This window comes from Notechis scutatus, chromosome 1 (assembly GCF_049901735.1).
Source record: "Notechis scutatus isolate UNSWTSFEM ecotype Mainland chromosome 1, rNotScu1.2, whole genome shotgun sequence".
NCBI classification, from domain to species: Eukaryota; Metazoa; Chordata; class Lepidosauria; order Squamata; family Elapidae; genus Notechis; species Notechis scutatus.
Genome location: NC_142009.1, coordinates 56,793,361 through 56,819,047, shown reverse-complemented (window position 1 = coordinate 56,819,047; position 25,687 = coordinate 56,793,361). Strand labels below are relative to the sequence as shown.

The following is a 25,687-nucleotide window of genomic DNA, read 5'->3' as shown; positions in this document are numbered from 1 at the left end:
TTTGCTTTATTTGTGTGGTTTTAGCCAGAATTGGCTGAAGTTGGGCAGTGTCTAATCTAGTCTCCCTGGTCCCTTATTTTCTCACTGCACTCTCCTGCCCTTTTGGAGCAGATAGAAAATACAAACAAAAATAATGATGTAAAAATAGTTAAATTTGAAAGAGTTATTCTACCTTGGTTATTCTACCATTGTTAAATGGGAATGGAAGCCTAACTCATCAGATGACAAAACCAAAAACATCCACACATGTATGTTTATAATATATTTATAGGCATGAATACAAGTCATATCTCTTCATCCCTTCAGAGTCAAAATGTTATATTATTCTTTCTCTCTTTGCAACATTCTCTTGAGTAACCTTCCTATATGAAATCATACTAACTCCTGTAAGTGTATTATGGGAAAATGAATCAACTGGTCCCATGTTTTCAAATTTTAGAATACGCCCTAAATAAGTAGAACTCCTACATCATTCTTTGATGTAGGAAAGTCTTCTGAATGACATAACAATCCTTTTGAGTTTTAGAGTGATTTGTCTTCAAAAACATAGTTAATATAGTGAGATGGAATTTTTAATTTGGCATAAAACATAATCAAATTCTGAAAACAAAATAAAGACATTCTTAAGAAGATTTTTATAATATTGATGATACTCTATGTTCCATCCAGCATGATTGCTGTTGAACAGTCAGTTTTAATTCTTCATGAAGCAATTAACATGATTTCAACAAGACTATCAGGTCTTCCTTTGTAGTAACTATTTCTTTGGTTCTTCTAAGCTTATGCCTGTGTCATGAGTCATTGTGTCTAACCATCTTGTCTTCAACAAGCCTTTCAGTCACTTTTGATTCTTTTTTCAACATCAGGTTCTTTCCCAATGACTTTTGCTTTTACACGTGTGCAAAATATTTAAGCTTTAGTTTCATTTTTAGCACTTCCAGTGTTTTTATACTTATATCATTCAATAATTTGTTCTGGGGTTTTTTGAACTATTTTCTCCAAGATCACAATTCAATATTATTATTATTTTCCCAGCTTGCCTTTCTGATGATCCAGCTTTCACAAAGACATATATAAATCTAGATATATTTTATCTAGATTTATCATCATCTTTCCCTTGTTGCAGGTAGCTCTCTATTGTCTTCATACTTAGACTTAAAAACAATGCAGGGACTGTTTTTATATAATCATTTCAATGTGTCCCATCCTTCAAACACCTTGTTATTTTTGAAGATGCACTCAAGCCATGCACTGCTGAGCCAGATACGCGTGGATTCTTGCAGCAAACCACCTACAAGAAATTATCCTCTTTGTTTTCAACAGAGCTCTGGACCAGATGACACACTTGGAACTTTAACAAAATATGATAACATTTCGACAAGTGGCCAGCATGATGGACTCACACAGTTTATGAATGAAGGGAATGAAGACGCTCACTTTCACAGCTTTGGAGGACACTGCTGACCATTTTACTTTTGACTTTTGTGGATTGAGGGGAGGACATTAGACAGTTTCTAGAAGCATTCTTAGAAATGAAGATGCTACTAGGATAGGTTTTTGTTTTATAAAAAGGCAGCTAATTCTTCTAATCAAAGATTATGATGATCTTGATCATGATCATGATTATCATGATCATGATGATGATGATGTCAGAGACAGGAAGAACAGGATGATTGAAAGCGTCAGAGTCATAGTCTGTGGGCACTTTGACACTCATGTGTACCATATTTGGACAGGGTCCTGGTCTAGATTACCAGAAATAACAAAGTATTTCACTATTTAATATAACTTAGGTCTTCTGTCAAGGCATGGAGCATGGAACATGGAAAAGAAAAACACATGTTGCTTCATGTAGAGAAGAGAGTTCTTTAATCTTTACAGTTAAGAGAGCTCTTTAATCTTTACAGTTGTCAGACTCACACATTTAAGAAAACATTTTGTAGCAACATATTGTTGGACTTGTTCCCAGTACAATTCTAAAAGAATAAGTATTAACATGACGGTATTCAACCAGACCTTTCCAAAATAAATAAACAAATAAATAACATGCTCAAATAAACCACTTCTAAAATTCTCAGCATGTACTTGAGCTTCAGTTGTAAGTACCTTGTACGGTTATCATCATGCTCACTCAGATCAAGGATATGTGTTTACCTTCAACTGTAGTATTTTCATAAACAGAGATAGAGGAAAAAATTTCAATTTTTTTTTAAAAAAATATTTGTTTTTAGTTTGACTGTTCTTTCAGGGATATCCAGTGCTATGGATTCATTTGGAAGTAGGCGTTTCGAATGAGCCAGAATTAAAAATGCAGCATCTGTCTGTGACTCATTAAAGCATATGCTGCTTAGTAAAGGTTTGCTCTTCATATCAATAGTAATGTAAAAACTTCTATGCCAATTACTTCATTGAATGTGTATCAGAAGAACAGAAGAACTTCATTTTCCCCCCTAAGAATTGGGTTCATAAATGAAAGCTGCAAAACCCACGCCACTAACAATATTTGTTTGGTGGTTGATAGTTTGGTGGTTGATAGTTTGAATATAGCAACAATTGAGTTAAACCTGGCAGTTTTAATCATATAAATTGCTGAAAAGCCCTTTGTATGGTTCATATATACTTTTTGAAGTGTTTTTAAAGATTTGGTTTTCTGTCATCTCATTATGAACTAAGGACTTTTCATAATATTGCCTACCTGTAGGTCTGGTTAGTGAATAAGTGTGTGATATGTGACCCCTTTGAATGCTTGACAAGTTCTACAATTAACTTACAGTAAATAGGGGGCATGTTTTCCACATGACGTTATGGAAAATTATGTTTCCCATTATTTACTCATTACTAAATGGTTAACTTCTAATCCAGAATCTAATTAGATGTGATTAGAAAGTGACATCAGGGTAACCCTAAACTGAAGAAAGTGAGAAAGTGTTTTGTTGAAAGGCCTGGACAAGAGAGATTTCGTAACATCTTAAATCAATTCATCCAAATGGTCATTAACTATAACATACCTGAATCATCTCCAGCACAGTAATCAGATGCTTTAGCAACTTTAGAGGTGTCTGGAATGTCAGGATCTTTAAAACAAAATGAAACCAATAAGTCCATTTTGTATAAAACTAAAAATAGGAGGAAGATTATCACTGGTAACATGAAACATGGAATGAGAAATTGGAAAGTTCAGTTCTCGAAAATCAGTGAGGCCAAGTTTTAAGATATGTAAAATTATGAGTTGGAAATTAAGGTAATTCATAGAAAACGTTATTTGATGTTTATTGGACTTTTCAATTTTTTTTAAAGGTAAGTATTAGATTGCAAGAATTTTTTTAAAATAAAGTTTTATTTGGGTTTTCACACATACAAAATACAAGTAAAACATCTTTTTTGAAAATAGCATGGTCCCGGGTTGAACTTCTTTATACAGACACAAAACTGAATTTCATGCTTCTTTTTGTATTCTATTCCATATCTTACACTATTTTACATTTTCTATATAGTTTTTCCCCTCTTTTAATTTTCTCAATTTTATTTTAATTATCTCATCTCAATTCAAATCATTATATTTATACTTTTGTCTGTTCTGTTTCAATTTCATATTATCTTTTCTCATTAAACAAATTTTCTCCTGTAGTTACTAATTGGAGTATAACAACTTTATATCTTTTAATTACATCCATTCAACTCTTATTTAAACTTCAATATATACCTTAAGTTTATGACCTTCAATATAATACATAATACATAACTTCCAATCCAATTCTGCTTGGCACATTCTTATAATACACACTATATTCTTTAAAAAGAAAGAAAGAAAGAAAGAAAGATTGTAAATATATGTAATTATAAACCCTCATTCCATTCCAGTTCAGTTCTATTATTAATAATCATTAAAATCATAACATCTTTAACACTTCTTTTCAATTAAATATCATGCTTCCTTAAAAACACATATAATCTCCATAATTAATTTTTCCCTTATTTCTCTTCACATATGTTTTATAAATCATTAAATATACCTTTTGTTACATTTATTTATTGACAAGCATTCCACTGAATTACGATAGCTATTTTATCAAACATTTTAATCATACATTGTTTCATATTTTCTAAAATTATTTCTGCTTCTAATATAACCATACTATCTTATGTACCTTTGCAGAATCCCTTTTTCCATTAAGTTTTCACCCATTATCTCTAAATAGGCCCTGTTTCTCTATATTTTGCTTCTGTCCTTTATAACTTCTTTTCCTTTCTTTCTTCCCTCTCATCTTCTCCCCCCCCTTTTTACCCCCTTGTCTCTTGAGTTCTAATTCTCTCTTCTGCATTTCCCTCTTCTGTTGCTTTCTGATTTTATACTTATTTTTCACTCTATTTTTTTGGGGGGGGAGTTGTTTTTCCCAATCTTAAACTTTCCATTCTCTTTCCCCCCTTTCCTTTTTTTCCCCCATCTAAGATTACTTGTTCATTAAAGATGGCTTCTTCTTTGTCACAATCTTCTTGTTTTGCAGGCATTTCTTGTTGTTTCTCATAATTCCAAATCTCCATTTCTAAAAACTGAAATACGAAGCCAAAAGAACCTCTCTCTTCTTGTGCATCTTCTTTGTACCTTTTAAGTTCCATTTTCAGTTCTTCTAAAAGTGGAGCCATTTTAAAAAGTTTTAAACAACCACCCGATTGATTTAATCATTCAAAACAATAACCAAGAATCCAGAAATCATCAAGTAAACCAGATAGTCCCGAGTTATATCTTCTTATTTCTTTTTCGACTTTCTCTTCCTGGAGTTTTTGTTGCGATATTTCAGTTAGAATGTATCTTTTGGAAGTCTTGTTGAGATTTTGCTGTAAATTCTTTTTAATTCCAGGCAGTCTCCTCCCTTCCAGATCCTACCCTTCTTCCGGTTTGAGCTTCTTCAGCGACAGACCGAAACCTCGTCTCTGCGAGGCTTTGATCGATCCGTGCTCACCGCTGGAGCACCCTGAGCCAGCTAGTTTCGGGGCTAAGCCACCCCATAGAGGTGGTGAAGAGGGGGGAGACTGCCTGCAGGGTTGAGAGCTGCATCTCTCCTCCCCAGCTGGCCATTATTCCCTTTCCCAAAGGTGGTTGCAGCGGTGGTCAGAAATGGCCACCACAAAGAAGAACTCAACCGGAAAAGAATGTGCAGGAGAAAGATAAGAAGAGAAAGTTTTAGTTGACCGGGTCAAACAGCAAAAGCAACAAATAAGGTACCCTGGAATTGAAACTGTTAAAAAACAATAACATTGTTCCCTAAGATTTTTAAGCTGCAAAGGAGAAAGAAAAAGGGAAAAGATTTGGTTTTCTCATTTTCCTATACTGACAGCTAAGAGACTTAAGCAAGAAATTGGAAAAAAATCCACTTTGACATCAATAGGCATTTAATGCTGAAAATAAAAAGTCAAAAGGATAATAAAGATTTCTGGATAATTAAAAGCTTTTGAAAACAGGAAAGGAGAGAAAGAGAAGATTGCAAGAATTTTGAGGGCTCCCTGGCTCACATCATTTGTCATAGTTACCTTTGATTTTTAAGTGAAGGTAGTTTTGGGGAAAATATAGCAAGTATTCTCTAAAGTCTAAAGTGTCAACCTGATCTCTCAATAAAATATAAACGAGATGCAAAATTATACTTGCAAATTATGGTATTATCCTTCTGTGAAGCTTGGGACTTGACTAAAAGAAATATTTTACTCAAGTGGGAAAAATCTACACTCTTGACATTCAAGATTAGATCCAAGATATGTTTTTATCCATTTTTAAAATATCTTTATATTCTAAAAATAAGAAAATGGAAGTAATATATTTCACATGGCCTAGAGTATGAAATAAATTGAAAGCTTTCATAATTTTTATACCAATATTATGTACATGAACTTTTCCTATATTTTCTTTCCCTTCCCCCTTAAGTTTAGTTTATTGGAATCATGATAATTTCTATATTTTTATTTTGGTATCCCGGGTGCATTTTTCATTTTCTTTTTCTTTTTTTTTTTAGTCGTTGCACTTCACTAATAAAATATAAGAATATACCTTGGTTGTGTGGGGTCTGGAGTGAGGTGATCTAAGGCATTAAAGCATTCTTCTCTACCTGCCTCCCTCTCCCTGAATTTCTCCATAACATAAGCCCATTCGTCTAGAACAATGGCATGAGCAAATGATTATCCATCATGAGCGCTAAAATGCCCTCCCTGCTAACTGGCACACAAAAAGCTCTTACCTCTCTGGGAGACTTACCTGAAAAATATCATTAGAAAACAAGAGACAACAATCAACAAGAAGCTCTTTTACCAGAAATGCAGCTTAACTACGTAAATGAGCTTGGTGCTAATTTACTAACTACTATCAGAGATGGGGAGACATTACGTAAACACAAGTTATAGGAACTAAATACATGCTGATGCAGAAAGAGAAGAATGAACTTCAAGCATCATCTACTCTGGATTGAATGGGGAGAAATGTGAACTTTCCTGTATCAAGAGCCTGAACAACCTGACTAATAGTATAAGCTACGTCAATCATTGTTTCATGCACAACTGATGTTCCAGAAACATCCAATCTAATCAAGAGAAAACATTGTGGCCACATTGCTATTGCCTTATATGACCTTGGACATCACTCTGCTGCATAATCCTTTTCTCATCTGTCTATTTGCTCTATTTCATCTCTACCTGGTTTCATTTAGAAATTCTCCCTGTTTGCTAGTCAATACTTTTGCAGTGCAGAATGCTCATTCATTATTTTAGGATTCCTTTTAAAGAAGGTGCAGCAATTAAAATGACTTGCTGAAACCTAAACCGTCTCACTTCTTCACCTTCCTTTGCTAAAGAACCAACTAGTGTTTCATTAAAACTTTTAATAAGAAACCAGCATGCTGCAAAGCAGAGCATCAATCAAGTTTAAAGGAAAGTATGTGGGGCTCACAGGACTTTTTAAAAAAATTTAAATTATGGGTATTTTCAATCCAGGGCAAATATGACTCTTTGGCCATTTGTTTTTATTATTAGCATTAGATCCTCTCGTGTTATTTAGTATTTCAGGCAGAAAGGATCTCCAGGATTTTGGACTTGGGCGACTACTTCAGTGTCTTCCCAAGTGATGTTTAGAGTTTTCAAGTCTTCCATGAATGTTTTTTGCCAAGTATTTCAAGGATGTCTACTTGACCGTTTAGCATAAAAGAGAATCCATCTCATTGCCATCTTGAGAATTGAATTGTTCTCCATGTGAAGAATATGGATTGGAAGTTGGAGTTTTTTTGCATGTGACAATGTTATGTAGTTTGCAAGAGAAACTCTTTTGGAACACTTCTTCATTAGTAATAAGGTTAAAATAGTGAATCTTTAGGATTTGGGGAAGGCATCTTTTCTGGAGTCTCTTGTTAATACTCGCTGTTGCCTTTCAATGGCTATTTGCCCAGAAGAAGAAGAAAGAAAAACCAACAGAGTCAAGTAAAGAGTGTTATCTCCAGTTTGCTCTTTGGTGAATGAAATTTTTGGGACTAGCCCATGTTCCCCAAGGTAGCCATAGGCAAACTTTCCTATGGTGTGCATTTTGTGACAGGGCCTACGATATACTCTCAAAATTCCTTTGAAGTCAATCAGCTCCAAACAGCTGGAGAATACTAAAATTAACATTTTCTTTAATATTCTGTCTTTGAATCGCAAGCTCTCATTCCACAAACCTTGGCATCAACATGACTGAACACAGCAACTACAGTACTATCCAGAAGATATTACATCTCTAAGGTCCTTAATATACCCACAAGCATCTCTTGGATGTCCTGTTGGATTTGACATTTTTGCTCTGTGATTGGTCACATGAGCAAGGCTCCAATTTTATGAACAGAGAATCCTTCTCCTTAGTACAACTGCAAAGCAAATGATATCCTCTCCAAATGCCAAACCTATTGCCCAAAACCATTGGCTGCCCCTACTGTTATTACTGGAAAGAAATTCAAGATGCTGACTTTACCAACCTACTCAGCACATTAATGATTGCTTAGTACTAATTTCCATAATATACTATTGTTGGGTTTTAGGAATCTGCCAAATTCCCCAAGCTTGAAATAGCCATTTTAAGGTTTTAATCTCTGAAGAAAACACTTCATGTTTTGGAAACAGAGCTCAGACTTGACAATAGAGTCTCTGTCCATGGCTGACTCTGAATTTACAGAAAATTCAAATTCACATCCATTAATTACAGTGGAGCTTAAAAGTCTGTGAAACCTTTTTGAATTTTCAGTATTTCTGCATAAATATGGCCTAAAATATGACCTGTTCTCTGCATTCTTTAAAGACGATCCAATTAAACAGAGTCAAAAACATTGTATTTGTTCATTGATTTATTGAGGAAAATGATCCAAAGCTGCCTATTTGTGTGTGGCAAAGGTATGTGAACCTTTGCTTTTCTCTTGGGCAACTATAACTGTAACTAAACATTTCCAAAACTCTAAATCATGTTGGCTTGAAGGAATTTTAGCCCCTTTCTCCTTACAAGTAAAACAGCTTCAACTCAGGGATGTTAGTATTCTTCCTCTTATGAATTGTCTACTTCAGATCTTTTCTATAGGATTCTACCATTTCTATAGGATTAAGGCAAGGACTTAGACTTGACTATTCCACAACATTAACTTTTCATGTTTTAACCATTTTTTGGTTGTGTGACTTGTGCATTTTGGGTCATTGTCTTTCTGCATGACCCAAGTTCTTATGAGGTTCAGTTCATGGACCCTGATATTTTACTATAGAATTTGCTGGCACAATTCAGAATTCATAGTTTTATTAACTGCAGAAAAAACAATTACTACCAACCTGCCTTCAGTATACTGCAGTATACTGTATACTGCACGAGTCAAAAAGAGGGCTGTGAAAATATTTAGACCCCTCACATCCCAGACATAAACAGTTTCAACTCCTTCCCTCAAAACAATGCTATAGAGCACTGCACACCAGAACTACTAGACACAAGAACAGTTTTTTCCCAAAAGCCATCATTCTGCTAAACAAATAATATCGTCAACACTGTCCAACTATTTACAAAGTCTGCACTACTATTACTGTTAATCTTCTCATCACGCCTTATCACCCATTCCCTCCCACTTGTGACTGTATGACTGTAACTTTGTTGCTTGTATCCTTACGATCTATATTGACTGTTTTCCTAGTATGATTTGATTGCCCTATGTATCATTAAGTGCCGTACTTTATGATTCTTGACTCTTGACGAATGTATCTTTTCTTTTGTGTATACTGAGAATATTTGCACCAAGACAAATTCCTTGTGTGTCCAACCACACTTGGCCAATAAAGAATTCTACTCTAATGATGGCAATCTGTCCTGGTCCAGAGGCAAAAAGTAGCTCTAAACCATGATACTGCCATCACCATGTTTCACAGATGGCTTAATTATGCTGGAATGCAGAGTTTGCCTTTTACCGAACAGAATACTTTTCATTCCCAAAAGTTCTATTGTGTACTCAGCTGTCCACAGAACATTCTTGCAATAACCTTCTGGCTGATCCAAAAGGTCTTTCACAAACTGCAGAGGAATAGCAATGCTCTTTTTGGAGAGTAATGGCTTTCTCCTTGCAACTCTGGCATGTGCACCATTGTTGCTCAGTGTTCTTCTCATAACAGTCTCAGAATGGGCATTCACCAATCCAAGAGATACCTTTAGTTCCTTAAGGATTGATTGACATTGATTATATGGTTTTGTAGTTGATGTTGTTTATATTGTTAGTGTTTTGCCCTTACTGTGCTTACATACCAGCATAAAAATTGGTCAACATGAGGGTCCTTGGTGCTCTTTGAGCTTGGCTGTTTTCTTGCAGATGTTTCATTGCCCAAACTAGGTAACATCGTCAATGCTAGTAGGGAATAGAGTTTGCTCTCAATTTATATTGTAATGGCTTGCTCTGTCTGTATTGGTAGACGTGGTCTTGGTAGTTCTTAGGTTGGGCTGTTTACTGTTAGTTTGTTTGGCTGTTTCTTGATTGGGGTATTTTTTACATCTTGATTTTTAGTGTATGTTAATCTTGATGTTAATCTCTGCTCATCTGGGTGTTGATTGCTGTTGAGAGGTGTTTTGGTCTTTGATTTCTGTCTTTTGCTTGTTGACTGTCTCTTCTGAATGATACGTAGATGTTGTTTATGTTTATGTGCATATTGATGGCTGATTTGACAGAATGGCAGACTTCCAGGAATTCCCTAGCATATTTGGACTTTCAACCCTGAACTACAAATATTCTCCTCTGCTTGTCAACATTTTGTAAATAACAGAAGTTATCAAAGACAAGTTGATCGGGACCATATTTCAGGAAAATGTGCTAAATGGCCATGTTAATTGGAAAAATAACTCCATTAATTATTTGAATCATATTTATGAACCTGACCTATTGGAAGGATGATTATTTTTATAGGCTGTGCCCAGTCTAGCAGAATATTGTACCTGTCATTTAAAAAAAATACTAATATGTTAACAATCTGCTTTGCACTTTTCCAGCTGGAGTACCCCAGTAGGTAGGCTAAGGTCAACCTAACATATCCTATGTTATGTTTCATCAGATCAAATTGCAAAAATTATATTCATCAGTGCTGAGTGAAAAATGCTGCTGGCATCCTCGACAGATATTGTCCTATTCTGTTGATACTTGAAGCTCTCAAGGGAAGGAAAAGTCTTCAGGTGAAATAAACAGGGAATTCAGATAGAAAAGTCTGTTCAAGGGTGTAAAAATGAGGAACTAGAAGCAAAGTCAAGGCAGAGACTTGAAGGGAGATATAATCCTTGGCAGATAACTCCATTAGCGAACAGAAACAAACAGAGTCTTGGACTGCTCAAAGATGACTTGCTGCCTAATTTCCACAGTATAATAGCAGGACGTAGAACAATTGCATGAAGATGCCTCCACAATAGAAATGGGTCCCACCCCATGGTCTACAACCATATTGTGGTCCTCAAGAGTGCTGAAGGTTGTCCTTGATACAGATAGCGATACAATAAACTTTTGAGCTTGCATACTTTGTTTCAATGGATTTGGATGTAATTGGGGGGGGGGGGCAAAAAACCTATATTTCAGGAAAGAATTAAATTTATACCAAGTAACAAAGTCTGTTGTAAGGGGAAGCAGTCCAGATAATGTTTACTACTTCCCTTAAAAATCTATATGTTTCAGCAGATGCTTCACATTTGAGTTTCAGATGAATGGGTCATCATGTGATTTCGAGTTTGGGCAAGTTGCTGGTAGCTAAAGTTTCAAATGTTACAGTAAATTAAACATAATTTTGATGGGAGCCAAACAAAATTAAAAGAATCCAAACCTAATTCAGAGCTGACTAAATATTAGAGTAAAGAATGCCCATTTCACGTCTTTATCAGTATGATATAAATAATCAAATATTCATAATGCATGTATTATTGTAAGATGCAAATGCTATCAATGGGAAAAAGCTGAAATTGAGGAAAGAAAATATATGGAACTGACACTGGAAATATTAATCAATTCAGCAATGATCAAGTGGTGTGTTCAGCAGAGTTCATGTGGTGTTAATGTACATGGAGTGGAACTAAAACCAGCAGCTAATACAATAGCAAACCACATGAAAAGAAGTTTCAAAGCTTGTGCTGGATGGCTATGGTGATTTTGTAAATGGCATGAAGTCATTAACAAAGAAATCTTCAATGCAATTTCAAGTGTACCAACAGAGAAGACAGAACCATTCAGAAAAAGCTTACATGTACTAATTGATGACAAAGGCCTCGTACTATAACAAATCTACAACACCAGTGAGACTGATTTAATTCACAAGAATTCTCAAATCTTTGAACATGAAATACTACAGCAGAATGAAAGATCGGCAAAGAGATGTTCTTAGTTTTACTTTGTGTAAACCTTGATGGATTGTATAGACTAATGCCAGTTGTGTTCAGCAACTCACATCATCAAAAAATACAGAAAGATATTCTGTTTCAATTGTCAGCCATATATTATAATGTTTTATACAGTTTCCATCATTGGTTCTTTAATCACATTGTGTCAGAAGTCAGAAGGTACCAAAATAAGGTGCTGAAAATATCAACTGTGAATAGGAAGTCTCTCCTAACTCCTACTCATCAGTCAGGGGGGAAAAGCTGTAGGAAAGATGGGTAATTTAAATGCAAGTCTTTGCCAAAAAAATACATCAATCATCCAGTTCCCAGACCACAGGAACATTCTGACAACTAAAAGAGAAGATTTTTGGAGGCAGCAATGGTTATGTCAGGAGGACAAGCCCGATTAAGAAAAAATACAAAAGGCAACACACTTTACAACATCTGAAAAATGGTGAGTTTAAGTCAGCAATCTTTAACTTTGCTGCAGCTTGGAGAGGTGTCAAAATTTAAGTGCTGGCAACCAGCTGGAAAAGAATGTGTTATACACGAGAATTAGTAGAATTTAAGTGAGTGTTTCATACAGAACAATAAAGGTTACCGGTGGCAAGGAAGCAGCTGAAGACACTATTTTGCAGTGGTTAGAGAAGATGACAATGACCCTGAATGCCAGATAATCATAAGAAAGTGAGACATTATGACCAGTATAAAGACAATCAGAATGGCAATGCCCCAAATCAAATTGTGAGTGTAAAAATTCCATCTTCACAGTATGGCACCTTTTACTGAATCTTTTTCTGATCCTGAAGTCTAGACCTATTATACTCTCTTCTGTGCTCTAAGAAAATAATTTTTCAGAAGCAAATGCTCCTCAAACTGAATTACAATTGGACACTTCCTTCAAACTAGTTGGTTGTGCAATGTCATCCTTATGGAACCCTAGCATTTCTGATAGATGGATGGATGGATGGATGGATGGATGGATGGATGGATGGATGGATGGATGGACGGACAGACAGATATCAGAAAACAGTTCTCAATGCATATAAGTGTGCTTTAGAGCCCCTAACTCCCAGTTTGTATCCAACAAGCCCATCTCCCCAATTACTTTATTTAATTTGGGGTTTATAGTATATATCAAAATCATCCATTTTAAAAGATGTAAATATGATAATGGCCTTAAAATGATTAAAACGCCACAAACTTTTAGACATAAAATACCAACATTCATGAATTTTAGTGATCTGGCAAGATTTTATTTAGAAAGAAAGAGGACGAGGGGAGGAGGAGGAGGAAGAGGAGGGGAGGAGGAGGAGGAGGAGGAGAAGGTAGTCTTCTGAACATCTGAATATCTATAGGAATCTCATGTTCCAAAGGTGCTTTCAAAAGGCAAATGGATTTTCTTGTTTTTTTTTCCCTTGAAAATGTTTCTTTAGAATGAAGAAGCTTTTTGCATGAGAAGGAAAACGTTTTCAAAGGAAAACAATAAGAAAGTCCAGTTGCCTTTGAAAAGCATATGAATTATTTTTGCCATACAAAGGCAAAAATTGGGAGCCATGTCTCTAAACTCAGTGAGTCATATTTATGCATCAGTATCTGTAATGTCATCCATTCTAACCTGTCTGAAGGAGTTTGCTGGACTGCTGTCTTAGTCTGATTAAAAGTTGAGGTGCAGATGTTGTCAAGGCTTTGTCCTTTAAACTGAAATTGTTATATCTTTCAGCTATAAAACCTTGGATCCAGGACTGACTATCCTTCCCCTGAGGTTCAAGATCATTTTTCACATTTATGACTGTTGCAGCATCCCCAGTGGTCATTATGATCAAAATGAAGATGCTTGGCAATTGACTCACATTTATAATGGTTGCAGTGTCCCATGGTTATGTGATCATCTTTTGTGACCTTCTGTCCAGCAAAGTCAATGAGGAAACCAGATTCACTTAACAACCATGTTACTAACTTAACAACTACAGTGATTCACTTAACTAATGTGGCGAGAAAGGTTGTAAAATGGGGCAAAACCCAGTGAACAACTGTCTCACTTAGCAACATAAATTTTGGGGTCAAATATGGTCATAAGTCAAAGACTACCTATAATCCAGAAACTTCTATGGGCCACAAATTAAAATCCAAGCATACCTTCCTTGGTGGGCATGCCTTAACATCCCATGTATCCCTTTTGTTAATTGACCATCAAAAATCAATGAAGATTTTTCAGCAGAAGTTTCATTATGCTTTAAATAAACTAAAATAAAACAAAACACAGGTTCGCCATCATCCAGCAAGAGAATCAGGATATGTTGTTCTGCTGAAGTGGATATCAGAAGCAAAGCCATAAGATGTGCATCAGGGGATATATTATTTCCAGCAAGGCTCAGTTGTTTCTATTTTAAAATGATTTTTCATTTAATATGCAGCACAAAACCCTGACCTTGCTGACAGACATGCAAGCATTTTGTAGCATATATAGTTTTCAGGTTGGGACTTTCATGAAACAAAAACCAGATGCAATCCCACTGTTTTGTTTCTATTTTAATTGGTCTGCATGTATGCATATAATTATGTATATCTGTGTATCTAACAAACGCTTCCCAAATAATTTGCCTAAGGTTTTTAGGGATGATTTTAATCTACAAAGCTTTTTTTGTTTTAATGAAATAGATGTTCAAAAAGAAAAAAAGAAAAATTCTTTCCCAGAATTACATGAGTATCTGGTATCCTTGTTATCTGTAATGCCACAATATTTTTAATTTCATTGTGTGATATAAATCAGCCCCCATGCACATAGAAACTTAGTAGCATGTTCCTAAAAATCCTCTGAAGGCCCTGGGGGACAAGTTCAGCCCCTCACTTTTCAGGTTAGGCCTGGCAAAGGCTCCTGGAAAGCAGTATGGCCTGAACTAACAACCTAATTTTGTTTATGCAGCTTTTTTGTGGCAAAAAGAATTGTTAAAAAATAATAACTCTAACTGTAGCAATCAGGGCTGTACTGAGGGTGAATATGTGTTCACAAACAAACGTATTTCCTTTATTTTTCTGATGAAATTAAGTTTTCATAAATGCATGGCACAACACAGAAGAACAAAGCTATCAGGATAGGATTCAGCAATCCATCTCATCTGAAAGACAAAGGTCACTCTTTTGGAGACAGCAAAATCCACACATTCTGGACAGAGAGGACCACTGGCTTGAAAGAGGGATCAAAGAAGCAATCTATGTTAAAATTGAACATCCCTCTCTCAACAAGAGGGGGAGGCATATGACACCACTTGTCTACAACACAGTCCTAAGAAGGTTCCAGATCCATTTGTACGTTGATTCAGGTGATTCTGATGATACATATAAATACCCAATTGGCTTCAACAACTCTCAAGAGATCTAACAACCAACCTTCAGAGTGCTAACTACCAGATGCCTGCAAAGAATATAAATCCTTCCATTCTCCACCATTCAATCAGAACTGAAGAAGCTTCTTAGATAAGAAGCAAAGTGTTTTCATGGAAAAACCAAGAAAGTCCAGCTCCTTTTTGAAAAGCACATTTGGGATAATCATGACTTGGATGATTAAGACCCTCCACAGACATTTTGTATTGAAAGAATTATTTCTAAAATATATCAATTTCTAAAAATCTCATGTAATTTTCTTCAATATATGTTTATTCTATGCAACATTTATATATTGCATTTACTTAAACGCAATATAGCACCAACATATCCATATGACAGAATGGGAAAGTATTAAACACATCAGCAGGAATGACATTCATTTTTATTAGACTATCATGATTTAACCTAAAATCAATTGTAGTTTCCCTCTTGGATACCCTACTTCTCCTGGTATGGCTTCTTTTTGGTTCCCAGAAGGTTACTTAAGTATGTGTCATGGGTGGGTTCCGACTGGTGTAACTACCAGTCTGGTGATTTACGATTTGCGCTCGCATGCATGCACGTGTAAATTTGCTGCAGCCAGGCAGAAATGCTTCCTACTCCTACTTCCTCAAGGATAGGTTCATCTCATCCATTCTCCCAAAGGGCTGTGAATGTTTACAGCCCCAGAATCTTAAGAGGATATATACTCATTCATTCATTCATTCATTCATTCTCAATTCACACAATTTATTCACAAATCTTCATGCTGGCAGTCTAGGTATTTGGCTAATTTTCTAAAATCCTGCTGACATCCATAGGCGGCCTCACCCCACCTAGTGTGTGTGGGTGTCTAGAAAAAGGATAAGACAACAACAAGCAGACAAAGTGGAAAGCAATATCTGGAAACATACGACTGTTATAGACAGGCAAGAAGGTTCTCAGTCAAATGTCAGGATTACAAACTATAGCAAGCAGCCTATTGTAGGTATGATTCCTGCCTGGAGCTTGGCTTAGTGCAAGGACTGAAATTTGCAACAACCAGAAGGAGCAACCACACTGAGGCAGCACTTAATTCCAACAAGAGCAAGAACTTCTGGTGAGAGGCAAAGGTTGTATGTCTTTTATTTGTCCTAAAGACTAGCCCTCAAAGACTTATTCATGTGCTACATCAATTTGCAAACACTAGGAGGTTGGAGTGAACACAAAACAACAGCCTATTGTTAGGAAAAATGTGTGCTACATTAAAGCATTTTGTACAATTATCTTCTATGCTGTTGTACATCCAGTCCTTAGGGGGGGAAAGAACCTTCACACTTTTCTGAAATAATTCAGTCAGGGTTCTCACAGAGTTTAAGAAGAGACAATGTTTTTAGGCTTGAGATGTCTATTCTCAGATTTTTTAAAAAATCTCAAAAATCTGGGGAAGTAAGCAGGCTCTCACTATAACATGGTGCAGAGAAAAAGCCAATATTAAATGCCACTTCTCCTAGCCTAAGCCTTTGTACAAGAATGTAAAGTCCAGGTTACAATAAACCTGGAAAAGATTATATTCACCCAGTATGCTAGTGAACATTTACTGAACTCCATGTGTTAGTAAAACACATTGACCGTAAAGTAGCCCATTAGTTTATGTTCAACTAACCCATTTAGTTCATGAATAAATGTATACATATTGTCTTCTATTTAATCCTAAATAGACAGCTTTTCTAGCTTTTTACAGCAGCCAATGGGTAAAAAGTTATTTAAACAATGTTTCTTAAGCAATTTGTGGATCTGCCTGATACACTCCTTGAATTGTAAAGTTTTACCATATTTGATGAGATGAAACCAACATATTTGATGAGGTGAAACCATACCCACTCTTTTATTAACGCCAAAGGGTTCGTGTCCTGCTGTATTCATGTTCAAGTTGCTATTTCATCAAGTTTACTGTAATGTCATCTTCCCATGAAATGGAGACAGATCCATTTTTAACATTGGTGGGAGATCAATATGTTGGCTCCTAAAAAGGAAGATCAGAAACAATGGGACAGTCTATTGTCTGGTTTCCTCCGGGGAAGAGGGCTTGTTTCCAATATTAGCTTGCTAATGCATGCGCTAGAAAATGAATGGTGATAATTGGATTGTAAAGATCTTATTAGAAAACTAGTCACTATTCCTTGCACAGCAAATCAGAGCAAAGTGAGTGAGGAAGGTTTTTTTTAAATATCAAACATAAGTAGAATTTGTGGGAGGAGTCAAAAGCCTACCATGTGGCTTCATAATAATTTTGCAAGTGTACCACGTGATAATGTTTAAAATAGAAGAAAGCTCTATAAACATAACACAGAGCTTCTTAAATGTTTCCCATTCAGGTATTATCTCCTTTGGCATGGTGTGTTTGTGGGGATGTCCCTGTGTAGACATGCATGAGTGAGGGAAACAGAAATGTGCAATGTGCAATCCTCTGCAAGAGATCAGTTCTTATTTTTGGCAAGAAAGTCCTACACATTTGCTGGCAGGAAAGCAAGAGAAACAATGTGGAGCATTTGTGAAACTTGTGTAAAATACAAAGAGAAAAGAATATGGGGGGAAACTACCAACTCCCCACTTTGGAGTTTGGTATTAGTCATCATTGATTTCTGCCCCCTCCCAAAATTATCACCAAGGTGTTTTTTTTTCTGATTTCCAATAGAATAAAACTTTGTTCCTCCCTCCCTAGAACAGTCTTTTCTCATTTTGAACATATTTTTTATTTTATTCAAAAGATTAAAATACAAAAGAAAAAAATTGAATAGAGACAAAATAGAACTAGACAAAGAAATAAAAATGTAAACTAAAAAGGACATAAAAACACATTATCATTGCAATTGATTTGTCAGTGTTCATCTAGGGGGGGGGGGGTAATATATATTTTTGTGTTTTTGTCCTTTTTTTATGAGAATATTTCTCCAGATCTATCTGTCCTGCAAAATGTTATTAAGAAAAGACTGCATGGCCATATACAATTAATTAAAACCAATCTCAAGTTTTATTCTTTTTTTAAAAAAAAACCTACCCAAATCATATTTTATTGAGGATCATATTTTTAAGTAACAAGAATATAGAATTACTTGTTTAAGGCTGAGACGCCATAAAATGCAGCCACCGAGTGACAGGTATGAAACCCAACAGTGGCCATTAGTCATCCTTACTATCCTTAGTATCATTCATGGCTGGCAAACGTTTTATGCACTGCTAAAAATTCTCTCAATGAAAGTTAATTCAGTTGGATTCAAATAAATATGCCATCTTGTATAAAGTCAAAGGTGTCCAAACTTCTCCTTGTTTTTACTCATGTCTCTTTAAATATATACATGGAAATTATGTATTAGGTTTCTTTGAAACAAGAACGGAAAATTTCAAATGAAATATTAAGAATGGAAGTAACAAATTGAGCAGCTGCTACCTGAATATGTCTTTTTTCACAGTGGTTTATGCTGAATTGACATCTTCACTGAGCTATCATCTATGACCCCAAAATATTTTTTTCTTGGCTAGTTACAGGCAACTCATACCATATAAGTCTATGTATGGATATATTCATATTAGTTTACCTTAAAAATCCTAAAAGAAAATTCTTCTGATATCCTTAGTTGTATAGTAAGACATAAAGTAAAGCTACAAATGCCTGTGATTGAAAATAAGAGATATGCAATATTTTTTCCCAATCGCCATCACTCTGCTAAACAAATAATTCCCTCAGCTCTGTCCAACTATTTACAAAGTCTGCACTACTATTATTATTAATCTTCTCCACATTCCTTATCACCCATCTCCTCCCACTTGTGACTGTATGACTGTAACTTTGTCGCTTGTATCCTCATGATTTATATTGACTGTTTCCTAGTGTCATTTGATTGCCTATTGTACCCTATGACTATTATTAAGTGTTGTACCTTATGATTCTTGACTAATATATCTTTTCTTTTATGTACACTGAGAGCATTTGCACCAAGACAAATTCCTTGTGTGTCCAATCACACTTGGCCAGTAAAAGAATTCTAAAATAAGAGATCTTGCAATATTGTATCTACTGCAAATCTAAAGATGCATTTTCTGCTCATAAACTTTTCTGTTCATTTATTTTATTTAATTCTTCATTCATAGGGCACCATTCCCATCAGAGGTCAATGCTATACAACCCACCCACCCCAGTTTATCTTCACAACCATGTATCTCATGAAGCAGCTGGGCTGTGACAGAGCAACTAGCAAGCCAACATGAGAGAGTTGCATGATCCCAATCCAATGTTTTAACTCTAATGGTAGCTGCGCTACTGTATCAAGTTGGTAGGTATTTTCTTGACAATTTTAAAAGAAAAATCTCATTTTTATACTGTTCGGGATAATATTTCTCTGCATTTTTCTACTTGCTCTTACCTTACATCCTATGTGTCCAAAGCTCAGGTGATTTTGATTTAAGCCACTGAAGAAGAAATAAATTTTCATTGCAATGACACTTCTTTTTCCTGAGAATGCCCTGAGTCCTTGCACTGAACTTTACACTCTGAAAGTTAGAAAGTTAGAACTGCTGGCTACTATGGCATGTTAATGACTTTTTGTTTCCAGACATAATTCAAAACTATAGTTTACCATTATAGAAAAATCTACAGAATGCTGGAGGCTTGTATGCTTTCTCTCAACCTTTTATGAAATTGTGAACAAAATACAAAGTGTTTACTACATGGGATTCTAGCCAAGAAAATTATCTATGGAGTTCAGGTCCGTATTTCAACAAACTGACATTCTTGGGATCATCCAGTCAGACATTATTAGAGCTATCCTCACAGACCCAAGGTACATTTAGAGATGGGTTTGGTCTCCATGAATATAATAGGTTTTAAAAAAATATATTTTGCCTTCTTTCCATCTGGCTCTAACAATTGTTAGAGACCACTAAGTGAACTTGATTTTTAAAAAGTTATTGGCATGGTTCATTTCCTAGGAGTCTTGTTTGAGACCTTTTGCCATTAGGCTTTAAAAACACTAGAAATACTCTTAAACAAGATGTTTGTTTGTACTTTCTGCCATCGTGATGGAGGACTTCAAAAATACTCCCCTATGTATATGTCCTGAGGGCAGCTCAGTCAAATCCTTGAGATACAACCTCTTTTATTGATCTCTAATCCAGAAAACTCTTGGATTATTTTTATACCCTCTCCTAAAGAAAACAGCTCCTCTCTGACCATCATGCAAATATATAGCAATACCAATAGCACTTAGACTTATATACCACTTCATAGTGCTTCACAGCCTCTTTAAAAGTTTTACAGAGTCAGCATATTGCCCCCTACAATCTGGGTCCTCATTTTACTGACCTCGGGAGGATGGAAGGCTGAGTCAACCTTAAGCATGGTGAGACCAGAACTGCCAAACTACAGGCAGACAGCAGACAGCAGAAGTAGCCTGCAGTACTGCATTCTAACCACTGCGCTACCGTGGCTCTTCTAGGCTGCCCAAGTATGTACCTATATGTACCATTCACCTCTCCTTAGTTCTATAAATTATTTCCTTTTTAAGCCTTACATATTCTCATCTTTACCTGTTTTACTGATCTGATTACTGGCCTTATCACCATAATAAAGATTTGATTTGCTTAAATTTGGAAATGTTTACTTTCACACTGCAATATAAAAAGACACCTTGATTGAAGTAAAATAGGAGCACATATTTTGTATTCTCTCAGTATGTCTTTACAAGATTGAGAAAAAATATATAAAATTTTAATCCATGGTTACTGCATCTTTTGCACTTAGCATAAAACTTTGGTTTAATGCAGAAGCAACTTTGTATCCATCAGATGATTTAAGCTACAACTCCCACAGTTCCTTGCCATTGCCTATGCTAACCGGGCACTCATAGGAATCTAAATTCATAAGCTTGCTTCAGATTTATGTGTGAAAGGTCCAATCTCTATAACTTAAACAATTATTGATAAAAAGCTCTTGTGGAGACCAGGTTCAGTACCATCATAAGATTTAAAAGATTTTCATTATCAGCTGGTTTTTACACTGTCAGATTGATTTAGTTCAAAGGCAGGAATGCATTCCTTCCTAGATTGGGAGGGGGAGGACCCATAGCAGCCTTCTGCAATTTGATCACCTCAAAGCATCTGGAATATCCAGATTGGGGAAATATATCTACAGAAGAAATATACATATCTGCTTCTTATGCTAAAGGTGTAGAGTGAAATAGAGCTCGAGGACAGTTGACGAGAATAAAATGAGGCAGCTACTTTGATTCCCATTGCTCCCTCCTCTCTGCCAAACAGCTAACTGGCCATACTGTCAGTTTTGTGATAACATGCATCCACGGATCTCCTTGCTAATTCTTATACTGGAACCCTGAATTAAAACAGGAAAGGTTAAGGTAGCTATCCTTTCACCATCCTAACTGATGAAGCTTCTTGGATGAGAAGTGAAATGTTTTTTTCTCCTTCCTCAAAGGAAAAAAACAATCCAGTTGTCTTTTGAAATAACAGCCTCCTGTAGTCTTGTGATCACCTTTTGTGAGCTTCACAACTGGCTTACTACAAATTGAATTAATAGAGGATACAAAACTGTAAACGCAAGTCACCATCACATGTCTTGCTTAATGACATTGATTCACTTAGCAACAGAAATGGAAGTGACATAAGCCCAACAATCACATGAATTTTAACTTAGCAACCATAGTGCTTAGAGATGGAGTTGCCAGTCCCAACTCTGGTCAGTGAATGAGGAATACCTGTATGAGGATGTGATCACTCTCTTCAATGTCTGAGGCATTCTCATCTAGGAGACAGAAGTGTCCATTTTGGATAACTGTGTTAGATTTTTTTTTTACATTTGTGCATTAAAACGATTCTAAAATTGTAACAAGAAATAATAATGAAGAGAAACACAAAAAAAGTAACGAAAGAGAGAACTAAGCCAAAAGTACACAAAGAAAAATCTCTAAACTACCCCAGGTCACCCTGAGAGTGAGATGGGGAGTACCTAAATTTGATAAATAAATGTATAAATACATAAAATATAAATAAATTATTCTCTTTTTCTTTTACAACAGTTATAAGTATAAATTTAAACTGACCTCTTACTCTAGGGTTATGACATTATTTTCATTTAAAAAAAATATTATTTTTTTCTAATCATCAAAATCATCATAATTTCATTTTTTTCTATCTCACACAAAAAGTCCGAAAGTGGTTTCCAAACAGCATTAAAATAAATCAGTGTCTTTTCTCTAATCAAAACTGCCAATTTCGCCATCTGAGCAAGTTCCAGAAGCAGAATTGTTCAAAACTATTCCAAAACACTGCAGAAGAAACAATGGGCTTAAATTACAAGGATTTTTTTTCCTGATGTTCAATTGGACAGAAACAAAATGTCCTAATCGGAAAGCCGGAGCAGTTGATTGCTGCAGTAGACAGAGGGCTGGAATAAATAGTTTCTAAAATCCCTTCCAACCCTGTGTGTTATTATTCTCTGGTTCTTGAAAATGTGCTGAAGACTTAGTAAAATGCATCTCTACCCCCCCCCCCCCCCAAAAGAATTGACAGCTGCTAAAAATAGGGCTTTTATTTCTCCCCCCCTCAAAAGATGAGAGTACAAAGTATGCTGTGGAAATACAAAAATGTCTGATGGGATCATGAGTATCTTTGATAGCCTAGTTATATCCTTCTAGGGTGATCTGGTCATAGCAGTCTGTATTGCATTGGTCTCTTGTTCAGATCTTGAACTATATGTTTGGAAATAACAGGCAGGGTCTAGCCACTGTCTAGACTGAGCAGTAGGACTGAGCAGATAATTAAAAAAAAATTGGCTTCATATTTATTTTTTCTCAAGCCAAGGTGAGGATTTTGACCTATTCAGTTCTAAGCGGCTTGCCTCTTCTCATTGCATAACTTGCTGTCCATCATACAGTAAATTGGTAGATGGGAAGCTCTTACACAGATTTGAAGGCTGCTCTCTGACTTGCTTAAAGGAAGGTTCTCGTTCGGTTTTCATTTTGCTATTGTTATTTTTTTTCTTCTTATTTTCCATATTAGCACTTTAAGTGACATACAGCTTTGATGGGCCTGGTGGGGAAAACGTGATGTATAAATATAATAAATGTTCAAATGAATAGATTAGGAGGAGGGGGAGGGGAGAAAAGAGAAGGGGAGGGGTTCTAGCATGCAGAATGTTTATTAAATCTGAATGAGATTTATATGAGAGTAAAATGGCAAATAGGATTTCGCCATGTGAAAATGCACGTTTATATGGACAGATCTTGTCCACAACAACCAAAATCTTCTAAAGTAATGTCTAGGAAATCAAGGATTTCTTATACTATAATTACATAAAAATAGCAATCATTGTTTTGCACTCCTTTCTGAATTAGTCGACCATATTCCAACTCCAAGCCCCTTGCATCTTTCAATATGAAGTAGGCATAGATCTATATCAACAAAGATCTGCATCCATAACCTCTGCTGGAATTGCAAAGAAAAACAGGGAAGAAGAGATTCAGACTGAATTTCAAGCACAGAGTTGTAGCAGGAGAAGCATGCCATTGCAAAGCATGGCCTGGCTACTAAAAACAAGAATATATTCAGTATCACAGACGTTGATGTGATTGATTAGACACCATCAAGGCCTTGTTGAAATAGTATGGAAGGGGTGTTCTCCTCTGGAATCTGAATGCAGAAAAATGTCAATAAGTGTACTGCTTGACTGACTACAGACTGTTGTAGAATTTCATTACAATTTCTCACTCATTTGCTTCCCTTTAGGTAGGAAAGTTGAAAATCTCTTTGCAGCTGGCTTGGTTGGTACTTAGAAAATCTCGTGATTCTGGGCAAAATGTTCCAATCAAACTTCAAAAAAAAATTCATATGGTCTGTCTTTGTTACTTACAAAACAGAACAATAATAAAAGAGTGAGCTGGCTAGGTGGGTGAAGAGAAAAAATATAGCCTGCCTGGTACACTTCTTGTTGTGATTTATCTCCTTTGTGGAAAATTAAGTAAGATTTCAGACAGATGCAATTTGGTTGCAATCAATTTCTCCATTTTTTGATATTTCAGATTCCCAAATTACAAGATTAAACATGTCAGGTTAAACGTGTCAAGCCTATTTAATACATGTTCACTGTATAGAAGACAGGAAAAACTAGCAACAAAATCTTGAAGTGCTAAATTTTCTTGTTCCATGTGCCAGTAGCTAACAAGCAGTCAGGCCATTTTTCAAGATTCTCCACTCCATACCTCTATCATCAATCCAATTTCTAGCAGAGAAAGGTGTTTTTCTGTTCAAGGTGGGATAGATTTACGAACATGCAAAGCCATTGGTCTATCACTGTTTGCAAATACTGGCTTCATCTCCATTCTCAAGAAAGCAATACAGTATCCATCCAGATTTCTCACCATTATAACATGGCCTTTGGAAAAGGCCTTTATCTATCCCTAAGTATTTATACAATATTCTCTTTATCTCTCCCAGAAGAGCCTTTTTTCTAGCCCAGGGTTTTTCAAACTTGACAACTTTGATATGTGAACCACAACTCCCAGAATCTGGCTGGGCAATTCCAAGTGTTGAAATCCACACATCTTAAAGTTGCCAAGTTTGAAAAACACTATTCAAGCCAGACTTGATGCCTGGCCATCAAGGATTTTGGAAGGAAGCTATCACAATCTTCCTTTCCAGGACCAGAGCTGATGATATGTACAAAATCCAAAGCAGAATGAAAGCCTTCCTACTTTCCTCACTCACTTTCATTCATTTTGGTGAAAGAGAATTTGCTTTTGAAGTTCCTTTCAATTAGAAGATAATTCTCAGATGTTCAGGGTGATCCTCTTGCATTGGTTGCAGAGGTGGTATTCAGCAGGTTCTGACCAGTTCTGGAGAACCAGAAGTGGAAATTTTGAGTAGTTCGGAGAACCGGCAAATACCACCACTGTCTGGCCCCACCCCCATCCATTCTCTGCCTTCTGAGTCCCAGCTGATCAGCTGATCTTCTTTTGTTGCCCTGCACAGGAGAACGGAGCTAGAAAGCAGGTTAGTGGGGTGGGAATGGAGATTTCACAGTATCCTTCCCCTGTCACGCCCACCAAACCATGCCACACCCACCAAGCCACGCCCATAGAACCAGTGTAAAAAAATTAAAAAGAGCCGGGAAAGCGAGCTGCGGGCGCGCACCCACGGGTCACTTTCCTGGCTCTGCCCAGCCCGCATGGCTCTGGCGTGGCCCTGGCGGGATGAGCGGAGGGTCCAGCAGGGAGGTGCTCGCTGCCTTGGTGAGAGCTCTGCTGCCGGGAAGGAGGGCCTGCCTGTCAGCTGCGCTGGGCGCCCCAGGCGAAGGTCTTCACGCTCTGCCCGGTGCCAGGCAGGGATGGCAGCTGGGCGCTTCTCCCGAGGTGGGCCGATCCTGTGCTGCGGCCCCAGGAGATTCACCTCCCCACATAG

General features: G+C 36.4%; 1 protein-coding gene across 3 annotated transcripts in view; it reads right to left on the bottom strand.

Moving 5' to 3' along the window:
* GALNT14 (polypeptide N-acetylgalactosaminyltransferase 14) overlaps positions 1-25,687 on the bottom strand; it is a 306,041-nt gene that overhangs the window by 202,156 nt on the left and 78,198 nt on the right. The window contains exon 1 of one of the 3 annotated variants that reach the window (XM_087965199.1): positions 17,102-17,238. The exons of the other annotated variants lie outside the window; for them this stretch is intronic. Within the exon in view, the coding sequence (XP_087821325.1) occupies positions 17,102-17,143 (42 nt within the window). The 5' untranslated portion in view covers positions 17,144-17,238. Of the gene's footprint in view, positions 1-17,101; positions 17,239-25,687 lie in introns of those variants that run through there. 3 annotated transcript variants of the gene reach the window in all.